General features: G+C 39.1%; 1 protein-coding gene and 2 long non-coding RNA genes across 3 annotated transcripts; 1 reads left to right on the top strand and 2 right to left on the bottom strand.

The window, feature by feature from the left end:
* Positions 1-2,396: 2,396 nt before the first annotated feature.
* Positions 2,397-3,993, bottom strand: LOC125570843. Its single transcript, XR_007313157.1, has 2 exons — positions 3,914-3,993; positions 2,397-3,177 (listed from the first exon to the last, which is right to left on the bottom strand). It is a non-coding gene; the product is annotated as an uncharacterized LOC125570843 (long non-coding RNA).
* On the top strand, positions 2,649-5,545 carry LOC125570833. Its single transcript, XR_007313146.1, has 2 exons — positions 2,649-2,782; positions 5,215-5,545. It is a non-coding gene; the product is annotated as an uncharacterized LOC125570833 (long non-coding RNA).
* A 3,037-nt stretch (positions 5,546-8,582) lies between these two features.
* LOC5517435 (UDP-xylose and UDP-N-acetylglucosamine transporter) lies at positions 8,583-19,010 on the bottom strand. Its single transcript, XM_001637404.3, has 10 exons — positions 18,831-19,010; positions 16,650-16,763; positions 14,928-15,030; positions 14,625-14,674; positions 13,628-13,709; positions 12,503-12,554; positions 12,061-12,116; positions 10,816-10,869; positions 9,774-9,849; positions 8,583-9,206 (listed from the first exon to the last, which is right to left on the bottom strand). The coding sequence occupies exons 1-10, from the start codon at positions 18,905-18,907 to the stop codon at positions 8,884-8,886; spliced, it is 987 nt and encodes a 328-aa protein (XP_001637454.2). The 5' UTR covers positions 18,908-19,010; the 3' UTR covers positions 8,583-8,883.
* Between the last annotated feature and the right edge of the window lie 632 nt (positions 19,011-19,642).

The raw sequence follows: 19,642 nt of genomic DNA, 5'->3' as shown, positions 1-19,642 counted from the left end.
GGCATTTACCAGGTTTTCCGCTAGATCATTACATACAATGGGCAAATTCCGAGAACCGCAGGACTAATTAACACCGCAATATTTAAATTTTTTACCGCAATACCGCCGTCTTAGCAAAATCTCGCAGACGAGTTTTTAAATACCGCCTCACCGCATGTTTTTTTGCAATTTTGTTGCAATTTCGTGCAAAAAAAGGCCAATACCACAAACCCCAACGTCCCCCTGTAACGGAGTTAGCTTGGAGTGATGGTAACATCAGAATATTACCGTGCTGCTATCTATTGTCTCGCCCAAACACTGCACTGCGGTAAAACAAAGACACTCGACTAGTTTTCCAATAATGTTGCAAAACCATTTAACTTGAAGAGCAATATGTTTTGCGTTTTACGTCCAAACCAAACAATGAGTCGGCATGTTGCTGGCTGTAATTGCCGCCTGGTTAGTCATGGACAATGCAACAATTTTGCAGCAAACAAATTCCATTGAAAGATGTAAAACTAAGAGGCCGACCATTTGATTCTTGATGGGGGGGGGGGGGGGGGGGGGCACGTTTTGGGGTGAACCGGATATTTTTTTCAAAGCATTTGGCGTGCAAGAGATTTTTAACCGATATTTTAACCGATACCGTTAAATATAGTTGCCCAAAAATTCGAAAGTAGAAAGTAGCCAGACACGTACCAGAAACATAGCTTCGTAAAAACGGTAGAATGCATCACTTTAATGTTGTTTCTACAAATTCTACTAGCACATTATTGTAAGACTCTTTCTTGAAGTGGCAACAAAATTCTTTGCTTTTCAAAGTGCGCTGCAAAACGTCTAGGTACTAATATTTCTGAAGAGTTATTTGCCTCAAATTTCCCGCCGATGTTATTAGGTGAAATAGCAAAACAGCACCTCACTAAACGCATGGCCCGGGTGTGAAAACTCATTAATTCACACTCAGTCCGTAGACTGTACTAACCAATGAGCAGAACACTTTGTCTGTCATTCAAATTACAATCACCAAATCACAGTTCACTGCTGAGTCAATCGTACAAATAATAACCGCATATAAAACAATAGTCTTTAATTTGCGTTTTAAAGTCAGCACGTGAAAATGCGCGTGACAAATTTCAGCATCACATTTAACTCACTATAAATTACAGCGATTCGCATAGTTACAAGGCCCACTACCAAACATTTTAAAAAGAAAAATCTTAAAAAGAAACTGAACCAAGGGGTCGTCCACACTAGCACGGGTTCAAAAGTATCCGGATTCGTGTTGCCAAAACAGATAGAACTGAAATTAGTTCACTTTAAATTATTTCCCTTCAAATTCCCGAGATGCAACAAGCACACGATATATACAATGATTATTTATAAAATCAATAATATATAGATTTAGGCATTGCCTAAGAGTGGAACTCCAAGCCAAAACTTTGCATATCCTCGCTCGGTAATTTCGATATCAATACGAAAGCCTGCTTGCGACGCTACCGATGACGTCACACATCACGTGACTATTTCCTTGAACTGCATAATATTTTTTGAGTTTGGTTGTCTGTCGATGTTTCTACGCTTACAATTTTTAGTTGACAACTATATTTGCTGGCATCTACACTAGCGATTTTTCATGTGTGACAATTTTTAATTGCCAAGAAAAAGCAAACTGCTAGCTTTTGAGCAACTATAGTTTCCACATAAAAATTGACGACTTGCTCTAGCAAAATACACTAGCAAATAAAAATTGTCACATAGAAATTGTCACTAAAAATTTTTAGTGTAGGTGGGGCTCTAGATGCGTAATTTTTTTATGACTTTATGATCGATTACGTCACACATCAGGTGACTAGCTGCTGGCCCCTTCTGACACCTTCCATGGCATCTCCTATAAAGTCTTGTTGTCTGAAGATGTTTCGATCATGAAATGTGGACATTTTTGTTTAATACGTTATGGATTTCACAGATCACGTGACTTGACAGCCACATAACTATTAGCAAGTTTTGATGGTGTGGATGCGAATGAGTTGTCAACTAAAAATTGTAAGCGTAGAAACATCGGCAGACAACCAAACTCAAAAAATATTATGCAGTTCAAGGAGATAGTCACGTGATGTGTGACGTCATCGGTAGCGTCGCAAGCAGGCTTTCGTATTGATATCGAAATTACCGAGCGAGGATATGCAAAGTTTTGGCTTGGAGTTCCACTCTTAGGCAATGCCTAAATCTATATATTATTGATGTTATGAATAATCATTGTATATATCGTGTGCTTGTTGCATCTCGGGAATTTGAAGGGAAATAATTTAAAGTGAACTAATTTCAGTTCTATCTGTTTTGGCAACACGAATCCGGATACTTTTGAACCCGTGCTAGTGTGGACGACCCCTTGGTTCAGTTTCTTTTTAAGATTTTTCTTTTTAAAATGTTTGGTAGTGGGCCTTGAAACTATGCGAATCGCTGTAATTTATAGTGAGTTAAAAGTGATGCTGAAATTTGTCACGCGCATTTTCACGTGCTGACTACGCAAATTAAAGACTATTGTTTTATATGCGGTTATTATTTGTACGATTGACTCAGCAGTGAACTGTGATTTGGTGATTGTAATTTGAATGACAGACAAAGTGTTCTGCTGATTGGTTAGTATACTAGTCCCTTGTACACATGGTAAGATCAAATATTCACGCTCGCAAAATAGATCAGCCCGACTTGGGTTCATTCTTGGGTTCATTCTGCTAAACTTGCTGGTGTTATTTTGTCTCACTTCACATATACACAGAGGCAACTTTATTGCGTTCGGAAGGTAAGGCATACTCACTCAAAAGGTGAAGTATAGAATGTTGAACTGGAAAATTCCGTCGCGCATTTCAAGAAAGTTCCCATGTTCACTTCTAACGAGGTCTTGGTAATAAAATTATCCTGTTATTATTTATTGCGCCATGCGCCACAAATTACAAAATGCCTAAACATTGTAGAGTATTTTAGAGTTTGAGTTGTTTCTTCTCTTTCTACAGGAAATTTTTCACTGAGCGCTTACCGCCTTTCCCGCTTGTTTACTCAAAGCATCTTGCACTAAAAACCCTATTACACTTATACTGCTGTATCAAAGTGAAAAATCCCAGCTACATTTGCCTATTCTTATGCCTTCCAGCCTTTAGCATCAATCATGACCCTCGGGTAGTCCTTGGTTGGTTTCACCTAAATAAAAGTGAATACAATTAACTGGGGTATTTGTTTTTCTTTCAAATTAATATTTTCATCATCCCATTTATAACCTTCTTAATTTTCTATAACTATTTGAATAAAAATAAATAAACAAATTAGATAGTATGCAAGATGCAGACAATATAAGCTTGAGCAAAAAAATATAGGTTGCATTTTTGGTTTTTATTTTCGATGAAAAAATTCTCTTGTAACTGTAATGTTGAAAAAGTTGCTGTATCTTCAAAAAGACTAAATACACAGGATATAAAGACAAGAAAGGTCTTCTTTAGCAATATATGACAGGATGATATTTGTCAGCCTTGATTAAATATCTCAACGCTGTCAATAAAGTAAAGAGAGAACGAAGAATATCAAAGGATGTTGTTATGCTCAAATTGTCTGTTAAACCACGAATTCTCAGTTTTAATGCTCGGTTACTGTAAGCTGAGTTGCATTATACCAAGATAAATAAATGTACATATTTAAATAAGACTAAAACAGTATATTATAATAATTTATACAGCCCTATTTCGAGACTAAGGTCTTAAATGAAAGTATTGAACTCTAGCAATTTGCGCCGGAAGGCTGTTCCAATCTGGAATAGTATGGGGAAAAATGAAAACTTGTAAACATCTGTACTCTAAAAACATATGTATAAATCGAACAAGCTAAGTGTCATTGATACAGCAGCTAGACTACTACGTATTTCTGTCGTTAAATTCTTACTTACCGTGAGGAATATACGCCTGAATTTATAGAACTTGTAAGTAAGTATTTACGAAGTAAACATTTTCATGGCGATTGTCAGTTGGATAAAAGCCATTCAAGTGCCAAAATTATAAGCCAATCGGAATTCAAGTAGATGGTATTTTAGCCAATCAAAACAAGGATAGATAACATTGATATGTCGTCTTGACGTCATACTAAAGCTGGTACGATGTTTTAGTTTGAGCGATTGGTTTTGGGGAAAAAAGCGAACAAACATACATCATAAAAGCACAACAATAAATGGAAAAAAATGTCATATTTTCAATACAAATCATCGTCAAAAACTCACCTTGGCAGTGTTTTTTTTTTGTCGCTTTATGTTTGTCGCCTAGTGGTTGTGTTCGCTTTTTGTTGTAAACCGTGATCTTTCTGCTAGCAAGGAATTCGTCAACACAAGTGAATGATTTTTATAGCTGAAAAAAGACATCAATCCAATGCCTTTTCCTCTCAGGATCTCCTTGCATAGATATAGACGTGAATGAATACAGAATGGTAGTGTAGAGCCTCTCCTCTTAGTCTTCTTTTTAGCTGCTGCTGTTGCCACGGGCGGGATTTTACATCGGTTCGTATTTCAGACAAAACGTTTCCTCAAAAACTTCAGCCCATTTGAATCCGCTTATTTTCTCATTAAATACTATTTTCAAGCTGCCTTTCCTCTTGTGAACATACGAACTTTGCAGCACAAAGCGAGGCGGTAAAAAACACACAACAGCTTAAGATCGAGTAGGGTCTGGGAGTTGCACGATTGACTGGATGGATTGTGACACACAGGGTACCCGCGTGATGACCACCAAAACCAAGTCGCATAGCTATACCATATTTCTATACCTATGGAGCTCCGCGCGCGGCCTGCGGCCGCGCTGGCTCCGCTATGAATTTGGTTTAGCACACCATTTAAACAAACCGAGGAGAGAAAATAATTTCTGTTCTTGTCAAAAAGTAAAACACTCCAAAATAATAAAGTACGAAACTGCGTGTCATGCCGTGTTCTGGTATTAATTTCAAATTAATTTTCCCGAAGCCTCCTGAAAGAAACACGATCAAACTTGATTTAATGTTTAATCTGTTTTAATGTTGGGAATACTAACAAGAATAAACTTGGCAAAAAATTATGTTTTTCCACCATCGTTGGGGATTTTCTGTGATCAGTCAACGTTTCGAATGGGAGGGGTCCTTGGGGAAGGGGGAAGGGGGTTGAGTAACGTGCCAAAAAATATTGGTATCATAGAATTTCAATAAAGTGGGTTCATTTTCTCTTCACAGATGATCGTCTACAGAAATAATGGGATGCTAGAAGATGCGTGGAGCTAACTGTGAGTTTTTTCTCAGAGAGCAGCTCTACCAAAGAGCATATATATTTAAAATATTTTTTATTCATTTCTTGTCTTATTTGTTTAGAACTTAATCCATCTGAACAATATTTATGAAATGAAAAAAGCGTTAAAAAGAATGCTAAATCAAAACGAATGCTAGTCATGCAGACTTGTTAGAGCTGTAACTAGTTTCTGATTTTAACCTTGGCTAAGGAATAAAAGGGAATAAACTGTCATTTGGTTGAAGCTGTACCATATAACAGTTTGCTTTTATACCAGGAGACTTGTATTCAAATCTCTACAAAGCTATATATTTTTATCTTTAATATAGATGAAAATAGATACAAAATAAGATCCAGACCATAGAAAGCATTGCTTTTTTTATATAAAGCAATTACAAACTAATATAATAAATCAAAATCATTGGCTAGCAAGAGGGCCAGAGTATTATTTGAATCTGGGCCCTTGGGAAGGGGGAGGTTTTTTTTCGTTTAGGTGAAGCCTGTCACATGATTTTTGTTTAAGTCTTTTTTTTATCACGAACAAATGGTTCGTTAGTTTGAGATTTTGGTAGTCTATGTATTACTGGTCTGCGTGGGAGGATTCAGTCTCCTGGAGGTATGCATCCCCCTCTCCCCCTTTTGTCGATAACTTTATCATGTGATGCATTGGCCATATACTGATTACAGGTGATCTCTTCTTTCAATACATTACTAATTTGCAGTTTTCCACATTGAGCATTGTTGGTGACTGCATCATATAACAACAGCGATTCAATGATTATTATAAAACAGTCAAGAAGCATTGGATGAAAACATGAAAGAATGAAAATGAAACGAAATACTATCACAATATAAATATTAAAGCTAAGTGATGTTTTCATTTCTAGGAGCTCCCCTCTAATAAACTGATTTTTTGATTTTTTTCAATCTCCAAGGCCCTTGAGGTCTTTTTTTGAATTACTTCTAAACATTTTTGTGGTCCATTTGGCGGAGTTCTCTGGCGGTGGGCCGCGTACACAGGTTGCATTGGTATAAGAAAAAGTGGTAGCTGATATTTGTAATCAATCTAGGGGCGGAAATCAATCTAGGAGCGGATCTACCTTTTCGCCAGAGGGGGGGAGGGGGTAATTATCTTTTGTTACTCGTGCCTTTCTGGCAGCCCAAAAGGGAGGGGGGTTAAACCCTCCCTCTAAATCCGCTACTGCCATCGATTCGAGTTTTCGCGGCACGTGGTTCCCAGTATTCGTCTATTTGTTGTCACCAAATCACATCGTTTGACACCCAAACTTGGTCGACGTCTTATAGGTGTCAAGCGGGCGCAACGAGATGGTACCGTGATATATGATGTCATCGATGACGTAATTAAATGAATATTTCTGACGTCAAAACAAAGATACTCGTATCTCTGATAAAAAACATCTTTTGACACCCAAACTTGGTCGACGTCTCATAGGTGTCAAGCGGGCGCAACGAGATGGTACCGTGATGATTGATGTCATCGATGACGTAATAAATAAACATTTTCTGCTCATGATAAACATCGTTTGACAACCAAAGTTGGTAGACGTCTTGTAGTAGGTCCAGCGTAATAAAATGAAAATATCGTGAGACAACTAAACTTGCAACTCGGTGCAACGAGATGGTCACGTGACGTCGTCTAGGCGTCAGATCTAAATAAAGCTTTATATTGGAATATATAGAACGAAAATTAGGGATTTTGTTAGTTTGACCTTTTCGGTCATCTTTTTGGTTGCTCCAAGACCTTTTGGTCATCTTTATGTTCCTCCAAGACCTTTTTGGCCATCTTTTTGGTCGCTCCAAGACACTTTTAGCCATCTTTTTGGTCGCTCCAAGACCCTTTAAGCCATCTTTTTGGTCGCTCCAAGACCCTTTTAGCCATATTTTGGGAAGCTTTAGACCATTTTGGCCATCTTTTTGGTTGCTTCAAGACCTTCAACTAAATTTGTGATCTTGCCCCAAATTTGTTTGTTTGTTTTTGGGTTAAAAACGTGTTTTTGCGATATCTTTTGGATTGCTCTCAAGATTTTTTTTTTTTCATCATTGTGATCATTCAGGCACGCCTAGCAGCGGAGCTCCATACCCGCAACATTGCTGATCTTGTCTAATAATCATAAAAAGCTTTACAACCACTCGTGACGTTAACAACGCGACACATATCACGTGCCTATCTCGTTTAACCCCCTGACACAATACATCTACTACATGACATCTACCAAGTTCAGTGATTGTGGCCACCTCGTTGCGCTCAAGTCATCGACAAATGAGCTTTTCTGACGATCTTTCTTTCAAATGATGTGGATGTTTGCTTTTGATCATCCCGTGTAACGTTTTTTGTGTTTGATGACGTCATAGTCGACGTCACACGTCAAATTACCATCTAGTTGCACCTCCCTTTGCACCTACGTGACATCTACCAATTTTGGTTTTATACCAGGTGTTGGTCGAACCGTGCGTGACCCCGATGCATCATGGGAGTTATTTTTTAAAAGTGATTTTTCAAGATTGACCAGGTGTGTTATTACCCGCAGCGAAAATACTCTTCAAAAGATAAAAAAATTCACTAATGCAATATCCTTGAATATCCAAAAAAAATATTGACGTTGTTCCACTGCGAGAATAGGGACCTTAAGCAAGAACGACGGCGACGGCTAGGGCAACGAGATCGAAAAAGATATGCTCGCGCTTGGCGATCAATTTTGGCCAAAACATTCATCACTTTTCTGGTCAGGCAGAAAATATGCTCAAACGTTGTTTGGCTTACACGTCCCAGACTAAAACTGGAACAAAATTGAGGTTTTACTCTGGTGGGATGCTAAAAACGGTTTTGGTCCCACAAGAGGTTTTTTCCTCGCCGAGAACAACACGAAACCTCAGTGGTGTAACAGAGCATGCGTGACCGTGGCCGCGTGGACTGGGTGCGATTCCCAGCTGAGGTGTTGTTAAAGGGCACAAATATTTCTCTTTTTTTTTTCGAAAACAATTTCCCATAGTTTTCCCATATTCGTCACCTCAAGGAGTCATGAGGCGCGTTGCAAACTTTTTTTTAAATCTAAGGTAGGATTACTACTTTCTCCGACATTTTTTTTAAAACTTGCAACAAAACGATTTGTTGCGACACAAGTTGTTTTTGGGTGCTAAGAAGCGCAACATTACTTTTTTGCAACAAGTTCGCGAGACAATTTTTTGTTGTTGCTGGTTTTACCACAACCTTACCACCCGATTATTAGTTCGCAACTTATTGTTATATACTGAAATTAGTTCAATTTAAATTATTTCCCGAGAAGGTGCAAGGACACACAATATATACAATGTTTATTTATAACAGATTATAAAATAGTTCCATTTCTATTTCCGGCTGCACGCAGGCTATAGGAAACTTGAAGTCTTCGCTTTGAATAGATAGATGCATGTAGAGGAGGTATGTAAACCAGTGCCGTAGTGGGCCTCGAAATATTGGGGGGGGGGGGCATAATACAAAAGCATAAGGAAAATATTCTGGGGCACAGCCTCGCCCCTACTGGTCAATTCCTTATATTTTTTAACATATTGGGGGGCACGTGCCCCCAGTGCCCACCTCCTATGGCCCTGGAAACTAACTACTCGACTTTTTCTTCTTTCTTAATTGGCAAGAAAACCTGTTTGATCTTACTAAATATTTCGACAAAGATTAAAGTCCCGGAGAATACTAGAGCAGTGCCTATCCAGTGATATACAGTAAAGGGGTTCCTGAAGTAGAAAATTGAGACCAGGAGACTGAGAAACTTGCGTAGCGTGACCACTAGCGTGACAGTGAGTGACGTACACTCTGACGTCAGAATGTAGACAGACCGGATGCACACGTATTGCGTGACCATATTGCCGAGCGTGTAGAGCCACAGCTTGGGAATGAAGAGACTGGTCCCGAACAGGATAAATGGTTCTGCAAGCAACAACAATGAAAGTATATTTCTGTTCGCGTTTTTAAGGCAAACGATGACAATACGGTTAATACGTAGCTTTCAATTCTGAGCTAAGTCCAATAAAATTGATTGGACTTTATAGTTCTAAATAGTGTAGAGAACAAAAATGTCAATCGCTGACGTCCCTGTAGTCGCCAGACCGTAAGACACGAAGTGGTGGTTTAAGGGGTCCCTGTCTAATGAAGTGCCCAATAAGGGTTTGCCGTTGCGCAAAGTCATATAAAAGCTATTCTTGAGTTCAATCGAAACGCAATGCGTTGTGGGTATGGTGAGGTGACTCAATACCATATAAGCCATAAAATTTCTGAGTACTTGTCTCAAGCTCGCGTTTTTTATTTATAGTGTTAAATTCAAACTAATCCACACTATTACTCTTGCTTTTTTCCGCGCTTCTGTTTTTGCACAAGAAAGTTTTGTTTGACATTTGGAACAGTCTAATTCCTGTGTTTTATTGTGTAGCGAGGCAATATGCAGCGCGAAAAAAATATATATACAGTATAAAGAGGGTAGCTTGTTTGTGAACTTACCTGATGCATTGAATATGATAACGTGGCGATATAGGTCCTTGACAAGTAAGAGGAACCCAGGCAAAGGAAGGGCATGCTGAAATGTAATACAAATTGCTTGATTGTAGAATATCAACAATAATAATAAAAATACTATAAAGCGCTTGCATTATCCTTGTTCTAAGTTTTAGCCTTCAACCTCTATTGAGGGACGGACCATAAGAAAAGTGAAGGGGTAAGGAGGGTCCTTGTTGGAGGGGGAAGGTTATTAGGAAACACAAGCTGGAACTAAGGCTTCAAGTGAAAACGCATACCTTCAACTAGTCAGATTCGGTGGATGGAAATCAAAAGAATATTGCAATTCCTAGCACAGGAGAGGCCCCAAACATAAACATGCTAACACACTGGGCCACCTGTGGTGAGAAGCCCCATACGCTGACATACTAACACACTGGGACTCCTGTGGTGAGAAGCCCCATACGCTCACATGCTAACACACTGGGCCACATGTGGTGAGAGGCCCCCTATGTTGACATGATAACACACTGGGCCACATGTGGTGAGAGGCCCCTTACGCTGACACGCTAACACACTGGGCCACATGTGGTGAGAGGCCCCTTACGCTGACACGCTAACACACTGGGTCACCTGTGGTGAGAGGCCCCATACGCTGACATGCTAACACACTGGGCCACATGTGGTGAGAGGCCCCATGCGCTGACATGCTAACACACTGGGCCACATGTGGTGAGAGGCCCCTTACGCTGACATGCTAACACACTGGGCCACATGTGGTGAGAGGCCCCTTACGCTGACATGCTAACACACTGGGCCACATGTGGTGAGAGGCCCCTTACGCTGACACGCTAACACACTGGGCCACCTGTGGTGAGAGGCCCCTTACGCTGACATGCTAACACACTGGGCCACATGTGGTGAGAGGCCCCTTACGCTGACATGCTAACACACTGGGCCACATGTGGTGAGAGGCCCCTTACGCTGACACGCTAACACACTGGGCCTCCTGTGATGTATGAGACACATAGGAGATAATTAAACTTACAGCATAGAACAAGGCCTCCTTGGGGTGTTTTCCATAAGTGGTGTATAGCTGTTCCTGGTAGAAGAAAAAAGTATAATTTACATGACATCGCAAAATGTGAAACTTTTTTTTACAGATATAGTTTTTATGCATATGCACTTATGGACCCTAGAATTTTTGTTTTATAGCCCAATAGTAAATCTAAGGTGTAGTCCATATCTACATAATGATGAGTGAAGTCAGTCACATGTGAGGCCCATTTGATGATGAATGATGTATTGCGTGTTAATTTCCATTTTCATTAGGGAAAGTTCATTTATTACCCCAAGGGGGGCAGCATCAGGATACTGTGGAGGGGGGGGGTCTCAAGAAATTTCTGATGTCTAAAGGGTGGGCGTTGAATGTGTTGAAAGTGTTTTTTAGAAAGGGGGGCACTGGTTTCTTTGGGTGTTGTCCCTTTTTTATATTTTGACCAAGTATCAAATCAGTCTTCTTGGTTCAAGGAGTCTCCGTTTGGGGGCATTATTTGGTATGAACAATCCAGGAGTCCAGGATACCTATTAAACTAAGTTTTATCTAAGCAATGCAAACCTGTAAACACCCTATTTTTTTAAATGGTTTTTGCTTTATGATTATGTTAATCTATATTTGAAATCATTAACAAAACATTAATGCTACAAGCGCTAATTCTTCATCATCAATATCCTCATCTAATTTGCTGTCTTCCTCTCTCTCTTTTCTTTCTCGTGCTGCGCTTTTTTCGCATGCAAAAGAACAAAAAGCCTTTTTGCTTCTTCTGTGTCATATATAGCATGAGCCTTTATCAGGTTGACAACCTGGATTTAGTCGCACATTTGAGTAATTGAGTGCCTTCACGTTTTCTGAATTAATGTTTTCAACATATTCCTTCCCCTCCACTTTCTCACCAGCTTGCAGCTAATCTCTTGCATGCATTTTTTGACATTGACATTGCCCTCCTTTGCTCCTTCATTCTTTGGGTTTTCTTAAGGGGGGGGGACGAAAATATGGGGGAAGTATAAGGGGTGGCATGGAAAATTTTGTTCCACAAGAACAGGGGGGCGGGCTTATTTTTTCCCTTTACTTTTATCAAAATCCCTCACGTCTCCCTTCAAGGTAATAAATGAACTTTCCCTTACAACCAGTAAAGTCGTTTGGTCTGTTTCAGTGGGGGTGTAACCAGTGGCTTAAATTTTGATGAGTGTAAGACCTATCCATCCATTCAGTAACTATTACATACTAATTTACCTGATAAATGCCCATTCTTGCAGAAAGTAGTAGAGCAGTGATCAACATGGCAATACCTACAGAGGAAATAATAAATCAGGGGCCATAGAAACAATGTTTGTCACGCTCATGAGGTCATCCTACAGTACATATATGTAAAGTAATGAACTACCTCTTTGCTGATATTGTTATATATAGAAAGGCATAATTTGTGACACATTCTTTGTGCTAATAAAGTAGTAATAGGTGTGTGGGCTGTGAAAAAGTTGATATTTCTCATTAAAGAATTGTCATTTGCTTTTTTCCTACATATGACACCCATGACTGAGAACCTTCCTCAGCAATTCCTGGACGTATGTGCCTGGAAAACTAGCTGTAAGCTCTAGTCACCTCATTTGATAGCTGAATGTCTTTGTGATAGTTTTTATAAGTGAATTTTACAAAAATGTTACCAAGCTCTTACCAACACATAACCAGAAGAAGTCATGGTCAGTAGCTGCAGTGTGATGCACCTCCTAAAAATGAGATAATATCAAACTTAATAATGAAAAATGGTTGCATCTTATTCTCCCCCAACTAAGAAATAGATATAATAGATAGATAAAGTTTTATTCAATTGTCATTGCAGTATACAAGGGCATAGCCAGGGGAGTGGCCAAGGGGGCCCGGCCCCCCCCTTCTAGCAGCCAAAAATATGGTAAATGTATGAGACATTATCTAAAACACAGGAGAAAATACCTTGAAAGGGCCTTTTGGGCCCCTTCTTTTAAAATGTTGTAAGCTACAGTCCTCAAGGGCGATATCATATGAGAGCTCGGGGCAGATAATGCGTAGTGCATATTTTTGTACACTTTCTACAAGTAGGCACAGATAATCTGGCAGGTTAGCCCAGACAGGAGATGCATATTCGAGGATAGGCCTCACAATATTACAATAGACTAGAACAATATCCGACTTGCGTAAGGCATAAAGGCGTTTACTAGCTCTTTTGACAATCTGGTCAATGTGATGTCTCCAGGACATATTACTGGACAGGTGCACACCTAGTATCTTATAAGTTGCTACTCGTTCAATAACTTGACCTGCTAGTTGTAACGGGGCAGGCTGAGATGGCTTGTATTTTAGAAAATCAATACACATCTCTTTGCATTCAAGTGAGATAAGGCGCATACCATGGTCCGAGGAGTATAAATATTTATTACTTGCAATAATTGGCAGAAGTCTAGATGGACATCTTGGAATTATTTCAAGTACAGATAGATCGTCGACATACTTGACTCTAGTGTTCCAATTGCTGACTAGATTATTGACTAACACAGCAAACAACAAGGGGGCAAGTCTTGTACCTTGTAGGATGCCACTTCTAGGATATATGGGATCCGATATTGTGCTACCTATTTTTACCTGGGACCTGTTGGTTAGGAAAGCCCCTATCCATCTAATTATTATCTCATCTACTCCTAAGTTGTGTAATTCATGGACCAAAACAGAGTGATCAACCAGATCAAATCCTTTACTGAAATCCGTAAACAAGATGCAGGCGTAACATTGGCCGTTTTCCAGGGATTCCAGTTATAGTTGTACTTACTACTCTATGTGCTGATACAATTGTACAAATGGAGATACCACATGTTACCATCAGAACAGATAGGTACTTGGACATGGGGTAGCTATGGATAAAAAATTCATTCTTGTCTAGCCTGGAATGTCACAAGAAGTGTGTGTTTGGAGGTGGGAAGGGAGGGGGGAGGCTACCAACACTTAGAGGCATACAGGGTTTTGGTAGCAGAGAATCCTGGGCTCTCACAAACTCATGAAAAGGGAAAAGGATAAATATAGCAGCATACTCAAAATACACAAAAAAGGGGAACTTTCAAGCTGAGAAGTCCTTCCCTCCCCTCTTTCTATGTGTCCCCCTTTTCCTGTGTCTTTAGTATCATTCTTTTTTATTGTAAGCCTTAGAGTGTGGTCACAATACTACCATAGTGGGAACGTCTCAAAAGGCCCTTTGCAAGGGCGATTAGAGAAAAAGGAATGAGGGCTGACTTTATTTGGAATAGCAGACATATGAAGTGATGATATGTCAAATACAGCAAAGTAGGGACATTGAAGAAAGACTCATGAAATAATAGATAATAGTAGTTTTTAATGTCATGAAATATAGTTTTAAATGTCCCACAGTCTGGTTAAATAGATTTAAAGGAAAAAGTCATTTAACTTAATCTTCAAATCAATAAACAATCCCAAGGCTAGAAGAAAGTGGAAGGAAAAACAATTCTTAGATTGGAAGAAAGGGGTGTGTATTATGGGTCTTACCCCCCAATTTAGAGAATTTCTGGTAGCCATTTTGTCTACCCCTTTTCATATCCATTTTCTATCCCCAAATATAAAGGGTAGAACCACCAGTAATTCCCCAACATCAAAAGGTACTGTACTACAGATGGATCCCAATTCGATTGGTCCCAGGAATCCCCTTAATAATGAGAGTATGGTTTCAAATAGTCTGTAGGAAAGCCATAATTTTTAAAAGAGCCTTAAATCAAATCCCGCTTTGGGATAGATGTAGCCTGCTGAGCTTCACTAACCTCCTATTCAGCACAATCACACCAAGAATTAAGTTTGCAACTAAAGAACCCTGAAAAAATAAGGTGTGGCAGTCAGAATAAATGAATAGCAAACAGGAAAAGACTCCAAAGAATGATGAGTTACTTTGCCAGCTAACTCTTCCAAGGATGCTTTGCATTTTTCAAAGCAACATGTAATAAATACATCCTTAGAATTTATGAAATGTCTCTACTTTATTTGCTTAAGTTCAATATGGAGTCAAAACAAGGCATTATGGAAACAGTGAGTTGGCTGCTTTAATAATAAACTAAAAACATACTTACAGCCCTGAATATCATGTGGAGAGGGACAGGGATGTTAAAGTTGAATGCATAGTTGTTGATGACACTTGTAACAAAGAAGTAAGCCACCATGGTAATATAATGCCTGAAAGCAACAAAACCAGGTCATTTGTCATTCTTCAGCATACAGAACACCACTCATAATTAAGTAAGCCACCATGGTAATATAATGCCTGAAAGCAACAAAGCCAGGTCATTTGTCATTCTTCAACATACAGAACACCACTCATAATTACTTTAAGAGCTTTAAAAATTCACAAAAGTTGTAGGCTTTGATCGTTCTTGGTATACATACTTTTTTATACCTAACAACAGTTGGTAGGGAATTGATAGTCCAGGATTCAAGAGACAGTATGTAGGTGTAATGTTCACATGATTACTCACGTGTTTGAAACATGATACATAGTTATGCAACCACTGAGTACACATGTAACCAGTTTGATAGGGTGCTTGTTGGGAGGGTGTACTTTGATAGGGTGCTTGTTGGGAAGGTGTACTTTGATAGGGTGCTCGTTGGGAAGGTGTACTTTGATAGGGTGCTCGTTGGAAAGGTGTACTTTGATAGGGTGCTCGTTGGGAAGGTGTACTTTGATAGGGTGCTTGTTGGGAAGGTGTACTTTGATAGGGTGCTCGTTGGGAAGGTGTACTTTGATAGGGTGCTCGTTGGGAAGGTGTACTTTGATAGGGTGCTTGTTGGGAAGGTGTACTTTGATAGGGTGCTTGTTGGGAAGGTGTACTTTGATAGAGTGCTTGTTGGGAAGGTGTACTTTGATAGGGTGCTTGTTGGGAAGGTGTACTTTGATAGGGTGCTTGTTGGGAAGGTGTACTTTGATAGGGTGCTCGTTGGGAAGGTGTACTTTGATAGGGTGCTCGTTGGGAAGGTGTACTTTGATAGGGTGCTCGTTGGGAAGGTGTACTTTGATAGGGAGCTTGTTGGGAAGGTGTACTTTGATAGGGAGCTTGTTGGGAAGGTGTACTTTGATAGGGTGCTCGTTGGGAAGGTGTACTTTCTCCAGTGCAACCTGCAGGCAATGCCGCTTTGAATAGTGAATACATAGGGCAGTACCCAGGATTTTTCTTAGTGCGAAATCTTAGATTTTCTCGTGCGAAATCCGAAAAAGTGTACCTAATTTTTCAAGGAAAGGGGTGGGGGGGTGGGGGGGTGGGGAGGAGGGATGGAATAAGCTCTCTGATAAAAATCTGACCATCCCCGAAAGAACAAAATAGGATTTTTTTATGCCTTTAACTTATAACCACGGGACGTTTATTGTCAGATTTGACTACGTACCAGAGTGATCTAGCTTATGCTTTATAGTCTTTTCTACAAATAGAACATCCATTGGGAACCGAAAGTGGACCTTTTGTCGTTGTGTGGGGTTGTGTTCACACCCCCTGCACCCCCCTGGATACGGGCCTGATATTTCAATTGTGAATATTGCCAAATAAAGGATATGAGAAAAGTGCTACCTGATTGAGACGAGCTTCACCAGGCAATCAACTTAGCAACATGTTTTAGTGCCCAGTAGAACACGACAGGATCCCCCCTAGTGTCATGTCAAACAGTGATTCCTGCATGATAGTAATTGGCTAACTTAATGGAACTTTGTATTGGAAGCTTGTACTATAAGAAGGGAATTCCCTTGAATCACTATGATTCTTAGTTTAACTTATTGATGTACCAGCTTTTTAAAATAATATACTAACCTTATAGGAATAGCAGGCTGCTTACGGCCAAAGTTGGTTGTAAAAACAAAGCCCTCCAGGGCAATGAACACAAACTGGGCACATGTTATGAAGTTACCAGAGCTTGGTACTTCCCTGATAAAATAATAAAGCAGAGTTATGTAAGTACCTCCTGGTAAAGTAATAAAATAGAGGTATGTACTATACATAATATGCCATTAGTCTGGTTAGTCTGGTTCTCTAAATACTATTTTTTAAGCTCTCCTTACTTTTTTATCACCGACGTGTTTATCATGTAAATGGGGTTCCAATGTAATTACAAACACCAATATTTTTTTTAATATTTTTATGTAGCTGCAAAATATTGAAGAAGAAAAACGAAGTAGACTAATAATCTACTCTCTTCCTTGATGAAAATGAAATGCTGACTCTTCAGTGATAAGGGAAAGTTTATTTATTATCCCGAGGGGGTGGGGGCGATATCCGAGAAAGTGGACCAATTTTTTTAGGGGGGAGTTCTCTGATAAAAATCTGGCCACCCCCGAAAAACAAAAAAGTTTTTTTTTTATTTATTTGTAGTATCTCCACCTGACGTTTATTTTTGGATTAAGATAAATACTAGAGTGATCTAGCTTATGCTTTATAGTTTTGTCTAAAATAGCACGTCTATTAAGAACCGAAAGTGGACCTTTGCCCGTTATGTGTATGGGGGTGCACCCTCCCCTGGGTGCCCCCCTGTTAATACATATCCTTGACTCCTGGATTGTGCATGCCAATTAACTGCCCCCAAACCAAGACGTTAAACCAAGAAGTCTGATTTAACACTTTGTCAAATTAATGTACTGTAATAATAGAGACAACTAGGCATATGTAGATTGTACCCGGAGCAACTTTTGGCTTTTTGAGCAACTTTTCGAAGGACCAGCAACCTAGGGCAACTTCTGCCTTCCTTTGCAACTTTTGAGCAACAAATTGGTATAAAATCAATCCAAACCATCAAAAAGTTCAATATTTCATCTAAAAATGGCCCTGGACAGTCCTCACTAGTTTAACCGTGTGCCCAAGAAATCTGGACAGCGGCTATTATAACAGGTGTTTAAATATCCAGCGGTTATACAGTATTGAGGTTGCAAGGGACGCTAGGGCAACCCTCATTTAACCCATAAGCGCATTGATCTCTAGGAAACCTAAAATCTGTGTGAATGAAGGGAAAAACAGGCAAAAAAAGAGTGGTCAATCGACGTCGTCAAATGAAACATGCGCTACGGATCATGTGATAGAGTTTCCAAAACAGCATGTAGCAAGACTTGATCGATCAGTATAGGCTGTGAACTTTATCACAGCCTGAAGCATCATGGAGTATATTATATATGATGTTTATACTGCATTTGATAACATGATGCCTATCCAAGTGAACTTTGACTAGTTAGAAAATTTACTAGAAAATAAGTTTCCTATTTATTGTTGAGTTAAGATTGATTAAACATATTTTAATGATTGGAAAAAATATTTAATGAAATTGTTGAAAAAATTGTTGCAAACAAATATGTTTTGAGCATTTATCTAGAACAAACGAGTCTAGAGAGCGAGCAACTTTTTAAAATTCTGGTGGCAACTTTTGGATATATTAGCAATTTTAGAGCAACTTTTGGCCATATTTTCAAGCAACTTTTCCCAAATTTACTAGCACAATCTACACATGCCTAGAGACAAAACCCAAAGAAATCATTTCTTGTGGTATCAAAATTTCGTAAATCCAATGAGTGAAGTTTTAGAAAATAGTGATGTTAAAATATTTCTGCAAAAAAAATTATGGTAGATTTGAACAGTAGCTTCTCCGACCCGTTTCTATGTTCTGGGTCACGTGATCATGGGAGGGGTCAGATGAAGTCATCACTTGTGTCATTTTTGTCTCAAACACTTATGTTGAAAGTTCCAAGAGATTTGACATAAAACAGAAGCTTTTATAAAACACACAAATCTCCCTAGCAACGAACTCAAAAGATAGTACCATAGGCCCTTAAGTTTATAGAGAGGACTCATCTATTTAGAAATCCAGTGAATTAATGGTTTATAGCCCCCCCTAACTAATGGTTTCAGTATTGTGAATATGTACAATTAATAACTACATGGAAAACCGTGCAAAAGGGAGTATAAAGCTCAATTATTTTGAATAACTTAATTTCGGAATCGAAAACTTACCTTATCACGAGTTCTAGTGACACCACATTCGAACAGCACCCCACAAACACTAATATAATAGCTAAAGCTGGGTGCATCCTACAGTCTTATCCAGTCAATATAACTGTTACGAAACAATTAATCAATATCAAAGGTCATGGATGACTTTCTCTCACAGCCCAAGTATTGTGGGACAATACAACTTATCCCCAGGCATTGTGGGACAATACAACTTATCCCCAGGCATTCCTTCCGTTACCACAGGCAACCCAACTAGTACTTCTTTTCGATCCCAGGTTTATTCTTCATGACTTCACAGTTCATCTTTTATTTTGTATTTTGTTAAACAATAACTGAAACTTCCACGAACTTGAAAATATATCAAGTTATCTGCTTCGAGTAAGTTTTTTTAAATTCTCAAAAGTCATCATCCATGCAAGAACTATGTTTTTTGTCCGCCAAGGGGCGTGTATTGGGTCTTTATTCACCACTATTTTTACGGATTTCTGGTAGTCTTTGTACCGTAATTGCCAATCTGACACCCCTAAAATAAGCACCAAACCTAAACGTACTTTTATAGACGACAACGTACTGTACTTTATAGACTTTTATAGACGACAACGTACTGTACGTTATAGACTTTTATAGACGACAACGTACTGTACTTTATAGACTTTTATAGACGACAACGTACTGTACTTTATAGACTTTTATAGACGACAACGTACTGTACTTTATAGACTTTTATAGACGACAACGTACTGTACTTTATAGACTTTTATAGACGACAACGTACTGTACGTTATAGACTTTTATAGACGACAACGTACTGT

The sequence above is a fragment of the Nematostella vectensis genome, chromosome 1 (assembly GCF_932526225.1).
Source record: "Nematostella vectensis chromosome 1, jaNemVect1.1, whole genome shotgun sequence".
NCBI lineage: Eukaryota > Metazoa > Cnidaria > Anthozoa > Actiniaria > Edwardsiidae > Nematostella > Nematostella vectensis.
The sequence above is the reverse complement of the archived record's forward strand: the minus strand, read 5'-3'. Positions and strand labels throughout refer to the sequence as shown.

Coding starts and splice junctions, on each gene's coding strand:
- LOC5517435 (XM_001637404.3), bottom strand. CDS start 18,907: ATGCACCCAGCTTTAGCTATTATATTAGTGTTTGTGGGGTGCTGTTCG. Junction 14,675..14,927: donor TCCACATGATATTCAGGGCT/GTAAGTATGTTT, acceptor TTATTTTTTCAG/GGTTCTTTAGTTGCAAACTT. Junction 12,555..13,627: donor TTGTATCAGCACATAGAGTA/GTAAGTACAACT, acceptor TCTCATTTTTAG/GAGGTGCATCACACTGCAGC.